This window comes from Palaemon carinicauda, chromosome 10, assembly GCF_036898095.1.
Source record: "Palaemon carinicauda isolate YSFRI2023 chromosome 10, ASM3689809v2, whole genome shotgun sequence".
Classification (NCBI taxonomy): domain Eukaryota; kingdom Metazoa; phylum Arthropoda; class Malacostraca; order Decapoda; family Palaemonidae; genus Palaemon; species Palaemon carinicauda.
In genome coordinates, this window is record NC_090734.1 from 118,748,447 (window position 1) to 118,763,446 (window position 15,000).

At 32.6% G+C, this 15,000-nt stretch overlaps 1 protein-coding gene across 1 annotated transcript in view; it reads right to left on the bottom strand.

Annotated features, from left to right (window-relative positions):
* The window catches only part of LOC137648209 (uncharacterized), a 159,771-nt gene extending 156,927 nt beyond the window's left edge, over nucleotides 1–2,844 (bottom strand). Inside the window, exon 1 of the mRNA XM_068381134.1 lies at nucleotides 1,608–2,844. Coding sequence (XP_068237235.1) covers nucleotides 1,608–2,529 — 922 coding nt within the window. The 5' untranslated portion in view covers nucleotides 2,530–2,844. The remainder of the gene's footprint in view (nucleotides 1–1,607) is intronic.
* Nucleotides 2,845–15,000: the final 12,156 nt, after the last annotated feature.

The window sequence follows — 15,000 nt, forward strand, 5'->3', positions numbered from 1 at the left end:
TATGTGTGAAAAGTAAAATGTATATATATACATTATTCATATTTATATTTATACTTACATATATATACACACACACACACACATATATATATATATATATATATATATATATATATATATATATATATATATATATATATATATACATGTGTGTGTGTTTGTGTAGGATGTGCATTATATATAAATGTAATTTACACAAATTTAACATTATAATGTTCATGTCAGCTTAATTTTTTATCCGTTTATGGTAGCAGTCATAAGGTCAAAATCGTCGTTATAATGTTATTAACTATAAAAACAAAAAACAAAAAAAATTGCTGCAGAAACTATTTATAAAAATACTGGTTATAATATTATTATTGTTAATAACTACAATAAAAAAAATTACGTTTTAATAATGATAATAATACTAATAATGGTAAAAACATTAGTAAATAATTTATATCTTAACTTATGAATTTACTTATATCTGATTATGACTTAAGGGACAATTGTGTCCATATTTTCAAATCAATAAATGAATAACGTAAATGGCTAACGTGTAATGCGATATTACTTTTTATCATGCCATTTTCCCAACGTTATTATCTCATGAAAAAATAAAGCTTCTGCAGATTTCAATTATTTTAAAAAAAGATATCACGAAGAAAATAATTTTCATACTGTTTTGTATTTATTTACATATTCAAATATACATTTTATTTCCATGAACATCAAATTAATATTCTCCAAGAAATGACTTTTCCTTTCATTTGCACCACTTGATACATAGAAGAATAAAAAAAAAAATATGATAATGTTTATAATAACGCAGAAATGAATAATAAAAATATATTTATATAAATAAATAAATATCCGAAATGAAATAACACTTAATGAATATCGTACAGATAAAATATACTTCAGTGATAACGTCGCTAAATTTATTTCTTGTTTTGAAGTTGAGACAAAATCGAAAACAATATATATATAAATATTTCTGTACTTTCAGACCATAAGTATTTTTTGCTTGTATCAGTAAATACACATCCATATGGCGAAACAGTTTCTCATAATAATAATAATAATAATAATAATAATAATAATAATAATAACAACAACAACAACAAATTGGTAAAATATGTATATCATACAATGTTCACGTTTTTACTTTACGCTTGTTAAATCATTTGTATACGAATACCCATATTTGTATATCTATACATATAACATGCAGACTATGTTTATTGATTATTTATACAATAACTCCCTGAAACCATTGCATTCTGCAGTTTTCCACCCATTACAAGAAATACGAACAATTCTTCATACATTTATTACGTTTAAAAATTCGCTTTTTAGAGTAATAATAAAATAATGTAAACAATACCGTTAAATATGAAGCAATGAATATTTTTTTCTCTGAAAAGCTGCATTTAGCAAATAAAAAATGCCGAGTGATATTGCAATAAAATATCAAACGGTAAAGAAAGCTAAAGAGGCGGCAAACATTTAATTAAATAAATGAAAAGCGGAATAAATAAATACAAAATACATAAGTAAATATATTAGTGGATAAGTAAATAGAAAATAAACGCCATTTGAATATTTTTCTACGCTGCCCTTACCTGGTGTATTCGCTAGTCGCTCATCCTCCTCCGAAGGCGACTTGCGTGCGGCCATGAGCCTCGAAGCATTGCATCCTACGGCAGGAGAAAAGGACCCCAGGATAGGATGCGAGACACTTCCCAGGATGGCGGCACTGACTGGGGCAGGCCCCGGGGGGCTACCAGGTGACATGGAAGGGGACGCGCTGTTGTTTCTCAGTCCGATCTCTCTGTCTTTTATTCCTAAACTGCTGCTGTTATTATTAATCAGGTCCTGCGAACTACTGACGGAGGCGTCGCCGTTAGACAGACCTTCCGAGGGCTCCGACTTGATCGGCAACGAAGAGGAGTCGTCGTGGTCGGCGACGGCGTCACCGCTGTTGACTTTATTCCCTTCGTTTCTGTCGGGCGTCGCCGGCGGACTCCTGGCCTTTGTCAGCGTCAGGTTGGCGGCCTCCTCCTGCATGTCGGAGGCTTCCACGTCGACTTCTTCGTCCTCTTCGTCGCCGTGGACGCTCGGCGTCTGGCGGTCGTCGTCGGTCGATAGCCTCCGTCGTCTCTTCGGGCTCGTGCTTCCGTAACGCCTCGGGGACGACGGCGACGGTGACCTGGGCGATGACGGATGCTGGTGCAGAGTCAGAGGCGGAAGCTGGGTAGGGGCACGGTGGGCCATCAGTAGGGGCAGAGGGTAGGGTAAGCCAGCCGTGGTTATGGGCACCGTCGGGTACCTAGGAAGATCTAGAGGCAGGCCAATTGACAGGCCAGGATGGGACATGGCTATCCGGAGGTCATGAGGCCCTGAGGAGTCGGACTCGGTGCCTCCGCCAGGAGTTTCTGAACGCATCGGGTCTGGCCTGGCTGCTGACTGGGCCAGGTACTGGACGCTCAGAGCGCTCTTCGTCGGGTCGAAGGACTTGGAGACGAACTCGGTCAGTTTTTCCATAGTGGAACGGACTCAAGGACTTTTTTTTAGAAGTTTCCTGGACTGATTTACCTGTCCCGCTGACTCGGAAGATTAATTGAACCTAATTAATGAACGGAATGACAAGGCATATTCAACAAGTGTCAACTTCAGATCATGTTCCAACACTTTAGAGAGGATATAATCCCTTCCTTCCTTCGGGAACACTCTCCGTGACCAGTCAAAAGATCCACAAAACTTAAAATGTATCTAGTTTCCTCCACGGATGTTTGACAACCACTTCGATAATAAGGATTATAACCTAAGGCTTAATGTTTCTACTCGTATATCCGTGCGGATAAAGCAGTTCCTTCACCGATAGGCAACTTGTAACTCACTGTTTCTCTCTCTTTCTCTTTCTCTCCACTTCTCTCGGATGTCCCAGCGTTGATCCAGGCCGGAACCCGTGACAATAGTGGTATAAGTTAACTAATGTGAGTGTATTTAAGCCAAAAACACATGAATTGGATCACTTGTCGGTCAGGATTGGCACTCGACCCATCTTCCACCAATCAGGGGTCGTCTCCATCACTGATACAAAATGGTGGGCGGGGATTCAGGTAGCAGCAATTTGCACGAGTGTCGACTTAGCTATATACAAGTACCATATTCTATACACGCTTTCTAAAAGCAATTCGCTTTTGAAATTAATCTAATAATTGTTTATTAAAAAATAAAGATGATTTAATCATTTTATAGTAATTATATCGATCAACATCGAAAGAAATATTGATTAATATAATGCAACCTCCGATACGTGAGCCCTAGCACAAAATGGTGGGCGTGGCTAAGCGTTCCTCGGGGCGGAGTCTGCGTACGCAACTCCCCTCGGTTGGCAAAAGTTCCTCAAAACCGGTTAGAGGGGATCGAGATCCCGCTACGAGATGGGGCCGCACCGTCCTCTCATTGATTTATAATTCAATGACAATTAGGTAGTTCAATGATTCGCTGTTTGGTAACACGCTTCATTAATTCTAGAGGATTTCTTTCTCTTCTTTTGTTTTTTGTAGGGGGAGGGGGGGGGGGGGTCCAGATGGCGTTGTCTTAAGCAGGAAAGATAACCGAATATGTTATCACACTGAATTGCAGTGTTAGCATAATCTTCTGCAGGTTATAGCGTAATGCGGGCAGTTTAGTTAATATTATTATTTGATAAGAGTATTGTCGCATTATTTATACACACACACACACACTCATATATATATATATATATATATATATATATATATATATATATATATATATATATATATATATATATATATATATATATATATACACATATATATTCCTGCTTTTCCAAATAGGGTTGTAGCTTAGCAAATAATAATAATAAAAATAATAATAATAATAATAATATACATATATATATATATATATATATATATATATATATATATATATATATATATATATATATATATATATATATATATATATAGTCCAATAGTTCATGGAGACATAAGCCCAAGAGATTATCTCAATATTTCAAAGGCAACAGCATATCACCAATTTATTTTACAAGTATTTAATGTCACTGAAGCTCAAAATTCATATATGTTTTTGACCACCATCATATATTGATAAAATTAGAAATATAAAAATTAAATCTGCAAACGTGGATTAAAAGCAGAAATAAAAATCTGCAAACGTGGATAAATATTTGCAAATAAACGACAGCTTTATCTTAGGAGGCCAGTCACGAAGCGACAATTTCATATGGATTTAAAATGATTCTATTTAATATATATCACAAGAAAATCGTTCCCTCTAAACTCCAGTTTCATGACCTCAACTTATTTTTTGTGTTTATACCATATTATATTTATCTATATTATATATATATATATATATATATATATATATATATATATATATATATATATATATATATATATATATATATATATATACATACATACATACATATATGTATATGTATATATATAGATATATATACATACATACATACATACTTATATATATATATATATATATATATATATATATATATATATATATATATATATATATATATATATATACTGTATATATAAAGAGAGAGAGAGAGAGAGAGAGAGAGAGAGAGAGAGAGAGAGAGAGCGAGAGAGAGAGAGAGAGAGAGAGAGAAGAGAGAGAGAGAGAGAGAGAGAGAGAGAGAGATTCTGATACAAATGTGTTTTAGATTCATAGTTAAAATATGAAAAAGCAAACGAAAAAAAATAACAGAATTTCGCTAAAACTAAAGATACATATTAAGTGGAATCACGTGATTCGAAATATAGTCATCCATCAGCAAGTTTCAAAATGTATTTGCAAGACAAATCCCTTTCCTGTCGGCTTCGCAGAATCTCATCATAGATCTCATATACTTCGCCCTTCTTCGAAGCAGCTTGCGGTCTTATCTCGCAACGGGATTGACGTCAATTCTTTTGAGTTGTCATCCGTGGTCTTATGTAGGCTAAACTGAGAGTTTACACATTATTAATTGATAACCGATAAAACCGTAACATGAAAGAGGGTTAGAACGCCAAGGCCTACATGTGAGACGTTACGTACCATTAAGTATGTATCTATATACTATATGCTAACCGAAAAAATATTTCACATGAGAGAGGGTTAGAACGCCAGGTCCTACCTGTGAGACGTTACGTAACATCAAGTATGTGTTTGTATTATGTGTTAACCGAAAAAAAATTGTCACAAAAGAGAGGGTTAGGTCCTACCTGTGAGACGTTACGTACCATCAAGTATACTGTATGTTAACCGAAAAAAAATTGTCACAAAAGAAAGGGTTAGAACGTGGCGTTCTAACACTCTCTGTGAGACGTTACGTATCATCAAGTATGTATTTATATATGTTGACCGAAAAAAATTGTCACATGAGAGAGGGTTAGAACACAACGTCCTACCTGTGAGACGTTACGTACCATCGAGATATGTGTTTATATATTATGTGTTTACCGATATAATTTTCACACGTTAAACTACGTTGATCTCGGATTTAATTCCTTCTGGAGCGGCATTGTTCCATATGACAAGCTGGGGTCTGCCATCCAGGCCGTTTCTCTTCTTCTCAGATGAACTTCACGATTGCACTGTTGTAGAGGAATGGATGTAGAGTTTTCAAAGTTAATTTCGCTTGTGCAAAGGAGTCTAAAGGAGTCTCCTTAGAATATACTAGAATTGTAGACCACGCTGATTCGCGAAGCCAGGTCCATCTTACAGCGAATGTTTTTATGTTAAACAGGCTGACATGTCTCTTTTAATAGTTTATATTTGGAAGATCTATTTTAATATTGTTACTCTTCTTGTATTATGTTATTCTAATTGTTCATTACTGCTCTTGTAGCATATTAATTTCCCTATTTTCCTTCCTCACTGGGCTATTTTTCTCTGACGGAGCCCTTGGGCTTATAGCATCCTGCTTTACCAACTAAGTTTATCGCTTAGCTACTGCTAATAATAATAATAATAATAATAATAATAATAATAATAATAATAATATTAATAACAGTGGCATTACTTCTCCCAACAGTGTAGTCCCGTAGCTCCAGCATTCTCTCTACAAATGAATTATATTAGGCCCTCCAATCCCTACCCATGACGTGCCACTTCTAAATACGGTGTTATCATATGACTTTACCTTTATAATTAATTAATATCTGAGTGGCGTCTACATAGAAGATCAACTCTCCGGAAACACTTGAGCTCCAGATAAATTTCAGAATAACACGAAAACTGCATTTACGTTTTACCATTTAATACGGTTTGCTCTTGCAAATCTTTAGTTATCTTATTGTTATATGTGCTGCTGTTCTAGTTATTTTGTTTCCTTTTATGGCGCATATTTGATTTCCATACCTATTTATATATTTATTTATGATTTTTTTTTTCATTTTATTACTTAGTGGCAACACGCGTTTCAATGGCGTTACGCTTCAATATAGAGCAGTGATTCTTAACCTTGTTGGAGGTACTGAACCCCGCAAGTGTCATATATACACTCGTCGAACCTTTCATAGTCGGATGTGTATATATATATATATATATATATATATATATATATATATATATATATATATATATATATATATATATATACAATATGGGTAAATGAAATAAAAGGGAAAAGAAAAAGAAAATTACACCTAAATATATCATATATATCAGCATATATTTCAAATTCAAAACATAAGTATATATTGTATCAGTGCACAATATGAACCATGCATCATTTGCACACAGCACCACTGTGTTCAAAGAACAATATCAACAAAATATGAACTCCACACAAAAGCAAAAATATAATGAATACTTATTGCAAATCAATGCCACTTTCACTGTTGTCTTTCAGAGACAATTTTATAAATCTGTGGCTGAACTTGGCAAGTGCCACTCTCATATCATTTGTGTTTATATAACTTCCGCCGAACCCCTGAGACTGCCTCACCGAACCCCTGGGGTTCGATCGAACACAGGTTAAGAACCACTGATATAGAGGATATGTTGGTTAAAATCTAAAATACAAATATATTTGGAAACTGAAATTGATGAGCAAGTACTGTTAAATGAAAACGAAGTATTTCTGAAATGGGGAATTTCAAGATTGACTTTTGAGATATATGAATGATTTTTCTCAAGGTTTTACAAACATTCATGACCGATCTCATTAAGCTTTGTTTACCTTCGACGAAGCTTACGGTTTTACTCTTGCAACAGGATCGGCATATACACACACACAAATAAAAAAACAAACATATATATATATATATATATATATATATATATATATATATATATATATATATATATAAATATATAAATATATATATATATATATATATATATATATATATATATATATATATATATATATACACACACAACAAAAACAAATGCAGCCCATTCTAGTCCACTGCAAGACAAAGACCTAAGACATGTCCTTAGTCATGTCTGAGTCTGGCCATTTTTATTACCATGCTGACCATTGCGGATTGGTGATAGTGTGAGACTTTAGTCTGATCTCTCAAAGAAATCTACCTAGTATGGGTGGCCATGACTTGTACATCTTTGCTGATCATTGCGATACACAAACCCTTTCACCACGTTAAGGTATTTTCATACTGAAAGGGACTATATAAATACGCACATACATTAAATATATATACATATACATATATATATATATATATATATATATATATATACACACACAAATATATAGAGTATATATATGTGTATATATACATATATATACACACAAATATATACAGTATATATATGTGTATATACATATATATATATATATATATATATATATATATATATGTATGTATGTATATACGCATATGTCTTAATCCTTGTATGCAAATGTATGTGTTTTATACGTCAAGGTAAATGAACTCTTTAATCATGAGAATTCCACAAAACCTAACAATTCAGCATGTTGCAGTAGCAAGAGTGCATCTTGCTTTCGAGGGGTAGTCAGCTGCCTTCGTGCGTTCATTAAACAAGATGCTCACCTGAGAGTGTGGGCTGTAGACAGTGTATTCACGAACCTTTTCGTAATAAAGAGAAAAAACCCATGTTCCGATGTCTCATTATCCGTTGACATGGGACACACATACATACACACACACACACACATATATATTTATATATATATATATATATATATATATATATATATATATATATATATACATACATATATATGTGTGTATATATATATGTATGTGTATATATATATATATATATATATATATATATATATATATATATATATATTACTTTTCCCAAAAAGAAAATGACATGAAGTTTACTCAAGATAAACAGCACAATATTTGTACTTACTTTGAAGGTTAAAGATTCAAAGACCTCTGCAACTCAGCAGTAATAAGATTAATAACAGAAATGATGAAAATGATGCTGGAGATTACTAAGGTAATGAAACACGAAGCTGTGGTAAAATGAACTTAATTAACTGTAATAATTACGAAGATAACGTCATATACAGCTCTGACTCTTAATAAAATTCTGACATCGCATGATTATACTGGTAGGGCTTCATGGTCGGTATTGTAGCGCGGCATAGATATTATTATAATAATAACATTAATACTACTAGTACTAATACTACTACTACTACTACTACTACTACTACTACTACTACTACTACTACTAATAATAATAATAATAATAATAATAATAATAATAACTTTGCTGGTCAATTCTGGCAGCAGTAATTTTTGGCCAACTCGAGAAACTTCTGAGACAATTCATTTCCTCTCCTGCCCCTTCTTTTCCGGTTCTAACGCTCATCATCTAATCTCCAAAAAGGAAAACACAAACATATGATTAAAAATAAAAGCAAATACGAAACAGTAATAAGATGAATTAAACGTATACATTTAAATGACCGAAGACATGCAGTAATAGATTAGCTTCTACGCAATTTTATTTTCAGTTAAACCCAGGGAAGACTTCAACCTGTAGCCTGTATAAACATGTTTATATTATTATTATTATTATTATTATTATTATCATTATTATTATTATTATTATTAGCAAACTACCTACAACTCTAGTTGGAAAGGCGGGATGCTATAAGCCCAAGGGCTTGAACAGGGATAATAGCCCATTGAGGAAAGGGAATAAGAATACAGAGAATATAGTGAGCCTGGGTGCAGATAGAATAGTGTGTCTGAGTGTACCCTCAGAAAGACAACTCTAACCGAAGACCGTGGAAGACCATTGTACACAGGCTGTGGCACTACCATTAGCTAAAGAGTCTCCTCTACCCGTACCAAATGGAAAGTAGACAATGAAAATTTACAGTGCAGTAGTTAAATAGAATGAAGAAGAATTTTTGGATTTTCCGGCTACTTTATCGTTGTCAAGCGTATGAGGAAAAAGGAGAATGAGGAAAGAATAGGCCAAACTGGTCTGTGCATGCGTAGGCATAAGAAAAATGAGCTGTAACTGAACAGGGATCCAACGTATTATCTGGCCAGTCACAAAACCCAATAACTCTCAAGCGGTGGTATCTCAACGGGAGGCTGGTGCCTTGGCCAACCCATAACCTATACATCATTAAGCATACACGAATAACGAATTATAAGGAACAATAAAAAATTATTTAAAATCAGCATAACAAGTGTCCGCTTGATGATGAATTATACAAACAGCTGTGCATAAAATAAATTGCGTTATTTATTTGTCAGGACCTTACATTCTAATCACCACGTTATCAGCTACTGATAACTGGTTATGATATATGAACTGTTATGCATCTTATAATGTTTCAAGGGCGATGAAATAAAGTTTAAATTGACTTCATTTAACAAGAAAGTAAAAATACGCAGAAAGTTGCCATTGGCGTAAATTCTATACAGCACACCTTGCTTGTGGATAAACGCAGCCACACCGTTTTATCTAATTACTCTTCCTCTTATTTTGTTTAAGTTTTTATAGTTTTTATAGGAAATATTTGTTTTAATGTCACTGTTCTTAAAATATTCTATTTTTCCTTGCTTCCCTTCCTCAATGGGATATTTTCCCTGTTGGAGCCCCTGGGCTTAGAGCATCCTGCTTTTCCAACTAGGGTTGTAGCTTAACAAGTAATAATAATAATAATAATGATAACAATAATAATAATAATAATAATAATAATAATAATAATAATAATAATAATAAAGCGGCTGCCATTTATCTACATAAATTACTTATTTAAGCAGAAATTTACCACAACTACAACATTATTGTTGTTATTACTATTATTAGCCACACTACAACACTAAAGGGAAAGGCAGAATGATACTAGCTTAAGTTCTCCAACAGGGATATCTTAAAATAGTTATGTTAATTGTTCATTACTTCTTATATAGTTTATTTCCTTATTTCCTTTTTTAGTTGGGCTATTTCTAATTGGGCTATTTTTTCCTGTAGATGCCCTTAAGCGTATATCATTTTACTGTTCCAACTAGTTTTGTAGCTTAGCTAGCAATAATAATAATAATAATAATAATAATAATAATAATAATAATAATAATAATAATAATAATAATAATTAGCCCAGTGCGGAAAGAAGAGAGGAAATATCTATAATAAAAAATACTTTCAACGAGGATCAGTAACAACGTCAAGTAGAGAAGTCATATATATATATATATATATATATATATATATATATATATATATATATATATATATATATATATATATATATATATATATATAAATATCTATATATATATATATATATATATATATATATATATATATATATATATATATATCTATATATATACATAGTACGAAATGATACGTATCCCATCTTATTCAACGGAAAAGCATTTTCACCAAGTTTGAACTTCGGAAATTCCATAAATTCAACTGCCAGATTAGGTCACAGCTGGAATAAAAATTCTAGAATACTGCGTAATATCGAGCCTTATGAAGGAGAAGGCATGACTTTAAGAATGAACTACATACCCGGTACTACGTACAGGATGGCAGGATGATACAGTATGAGATGATCTGAATGCAATGGATGATCAGAATTATGAAAAATCTTAAGCAACATACATAGATAAATAACTGAATGATGGTGCCAGAGATTAATATTCAGATCAGGAATGAGCAACTGAACAGACAAGAAGTTTCCAAAAAACTAAAATGAGAGTCAGCGGAAAACAATACCTAATACGCGGGAGAATAGATTGGATTTGATTTACGAACTTGGTGTTGGGGCCTGTGAGACCATTCTGCGCCCTAGTGCTATTGGGGGAAAACCCTGGAGTTACACTATAAAGAAAGAGTTAATGTTTTACTAGATATATCATCATTAATATCATCAGCCGTTGCTAGTCCATTGCAGGAAAAAGGCCTCAGATATGACCTACCCGTGTTTGTTTATGGTCTTTGTATGCCAGTCTATATGGGCTACCCACAAAACGAAACGATTTAAGCCGAGCAGAAGAAAAGTAGACATATATAAAGCAATTGCAAATAGGGCATGAAGGAATACTGCAGAGACCTTTAAGTATTGCTTACAGTAGACCACGTGAAGTCTAATGATGGCACTACACACTACGTGAAGACGATAGAACTGAACTGTATAGATAAAAAAAATCTAGTGTATTCATGATAAACTGCCTCGTATTTTTTTTTCCTATATAGGAAATTAAGCCTTTTAAAATTAATTTCGAAATTCATAGGCATTTTCAACACCGATCAAGGGATGAAGTTTCCTTCCTCAAACTAAAACACCCAGACATGGAGGCTTAAAGTCTTAGCAATTTAGAGAAGACAAACTCTCACTCCTCAGAAGAGAAGATTTTAAGCATGAAAAATTAATTACGATTTACACAAAAAATATTTCTTAAAGTACCTTAAGACAAGGAACTAATTGAGGTTTTTTTTTTTAAACGCTGTTAAGATTTTCGAGCCACTACCTACTTAAGCAACGAGAATGCGTTAATGATAACTGAAATATGAGAGAAAAAAAATCGGGCTTAAAATACTTGACATAAATAATTACTAACAAGAGATACACAGAAAAGACAAAAAATTACTAACAAGAGATACTAAAAAAAAAGAAAAAAAATACTATCAGATACTCAGCAAAGACCAAAAAAAAAAAAAAAATAGTAACAAGAGCTTTTCAAAAAAGACAAAAAAATTACTAACAAGAGATACTCAGAAAAGACGAAAACATAATAACAAGAGTTACTCAGAAAAAAAATTACTGACAAGAGATACTCCGAACGACAAAAAAAAAAAAAAAAAACTAACAAGAGATAGTCAGAAAAGCAAAAAATTACTAACAAGAAATTACTAACAATAGATACTCAGAAACGAAAAAAATTTACTAACAAGAGATACTCAGAAAAGAATAAAATTACCAACTAGAGATACTCAGAAACGACAAAAAAAAAAATTACTAACAAGATATACTCAGAAATACTAACAAGAAATACTCAGAAAAGAAAAATAATTACTAATAAGAGATACTCAGAAACGACAAAAAAAAAAAAAATACTAAGAAGGGATACTCAGAAAGGAAAAAAAATACTAACAAGAGATACTCAGAAAAGAAATAAAATACTAACAAGAGATACTAGAAAAAGACAAAAAATTACTAACAACAGATACTCAGAAGATAGAAAAATTGCTAACAAGAGATACTCAGAAAAGACAAAAAATTACTAGCAAAAGATACTTAGAAAAGACAAAAAATTACTAACAACAGATACTCAGTAAAGATAAAAAAAAATGACTAACAACAGATACTCAGAAGATAAAAAAATTGCTAACAACAGATACTCAAAAAAGACAAAAAATTACTAGCAAGAGATACTCAGAAAAGACAAAAAATTACTAACAACAAATACTCAGTGAAGATTAAAAAAAAATACTAACAAGAGATACTCAGAAAAGACAAAAACTGATGAAGAGAACAAACCCAGGTCATAATTTACAGCTGTCACCTCTCGTTGCCATTTGCCGCCACACATCTAAATTAAGACATGAACCCAAGTTTGTTGAATTATTACCCGGCTCTCTCTACTCGCTAAGTCTACAGACGTTAGCCTCGTAATTTGCAACAAATGCATATTGTTTTGAATGCATCGTTGTGGTGATATTGCATGAATACATGACAGTAGATCAACCATTTAGTGGGAAGTTAGAACATCTTGGAGCATCAAAGGGGAAGTTGGAGAATCTAATTGGAAATTTGAACATCTAAAGGGGAAGTTGGAACATCTGACTGGTATCTGGAGTAACGTATGGGATGTTAGAGAATCTGAAAGGAAATGGAAACATCTAATGTCGGTTGGAACATCTACGAAAAGTGGGAATATCTAACGGAAATCTGGAGCATCTAATGGTATGTTAGAACATCTAATGGGACACTAGAAAAAATGTAGGCCTATTTGTAATATTTCCGACGAATTATTTTCAAGAATTTTACGGGAAAGAAAAGTATTTTTTTCGAAGAGTTTATTATTAAACAAAAATTTAAATTTCCGACGAATTATTTTGAAGAATCGTACTGAAAAAAAATTATTTTTTTTTCTAAGACTTTATTATTGAACAAAAATTTTTAATTCCCATGAATTATTTTGAAGAATCTTACTGAAAATTTTTTTTTTCTAAATCTTTATTATTAAAAAAGAAATTTAACCTTTTATGAAATGAAATTCTTATTCTTATCAATAAATGAACACCCTATCAAACATCTGCGTACATGGGGACTATTATCAGCTAAATGTTGGTTTTCAATAGTAATCGGTTCATGGATAACTGGCATTGCTATAACGTCTCCAGATGTAATTTCCTTGAACCGTGAATGGCTATGAAATAAATAAAATATATGAACACCAGGTTCAGACTAATAGCTGTCCTGTTTCTTAAGAATAGGAAAACTTTTTAACAAATAAGGAAAAGCCTGGAAAAATTCTTAACAATGCCCAGACTCTTCAGTGAAAAGTCTTGAAAATACTGCACGGAACCAATTGGCATTTGGAATGTTGATCTGGAATATGATTACTTAAAGCTATGTGGTGGCCTGTTGGTAACGTCCTTGCCTGGTGATCGTGTCCTTCTCAAACTCGTTAGTTTCTTTGGTCGCCTCAAGCTCACCATACTTGTGAGCTAAGGATGCGGTGCCTGGGGGAGCCTATAGGTCTATCTGCTGAGTCATCAGCAGCCACTGCCTCGTCCTACCATGGGTGGAGAGGGGGCTTGGGCGCTGATAATACACACACATTATATAAATATATATATATATATATATATATATATATATATATATATATATATATATATATATATGGTCAGTCTCTAGGGCATTGTCCAGCCTGCTATGGAAATGTCACTGTCCCTTGACTGCAATTCATGAGTGACCTTTAAACTTTTAAACCTTAATGTCTATTTCATATCCCATTTGAACGGCTAAATTTGTTCTAGTAATGTTTTACCAGATATATACTGTACAGATATATAAAAGAATTATGCCAATTTATGACTTAGTTTATTTACTGATGTTTCGATGCTATACATAACTGTATGGGCTTTCTATGTTTCCCTCTAATTAAATAATTTAAAATTCATGTTTTTTTACAAATGATGCGAAGACAGTGAAAGGACTTTGTAAGTGTAAGTGTTCATATATATATATATATATATATATATATATATATATATATATATATATATATATATATATATACACATTTATGCACGTGTATGTTATTGTAAAAAACTATCATCTATTGGCGAGGAACCTCATGCTTTATGGGACCAAACCCAGACTAGTTAAAAGCAAATATATAACATCAAACGTGATTCAAGTGTGTTAAAATCATATCGAAATAAAAACATTTTGATTTCTGACTGTGAAGCTTCGATAATACGTCCAGTGTTTGTTTATTCATTTCCCCAGAA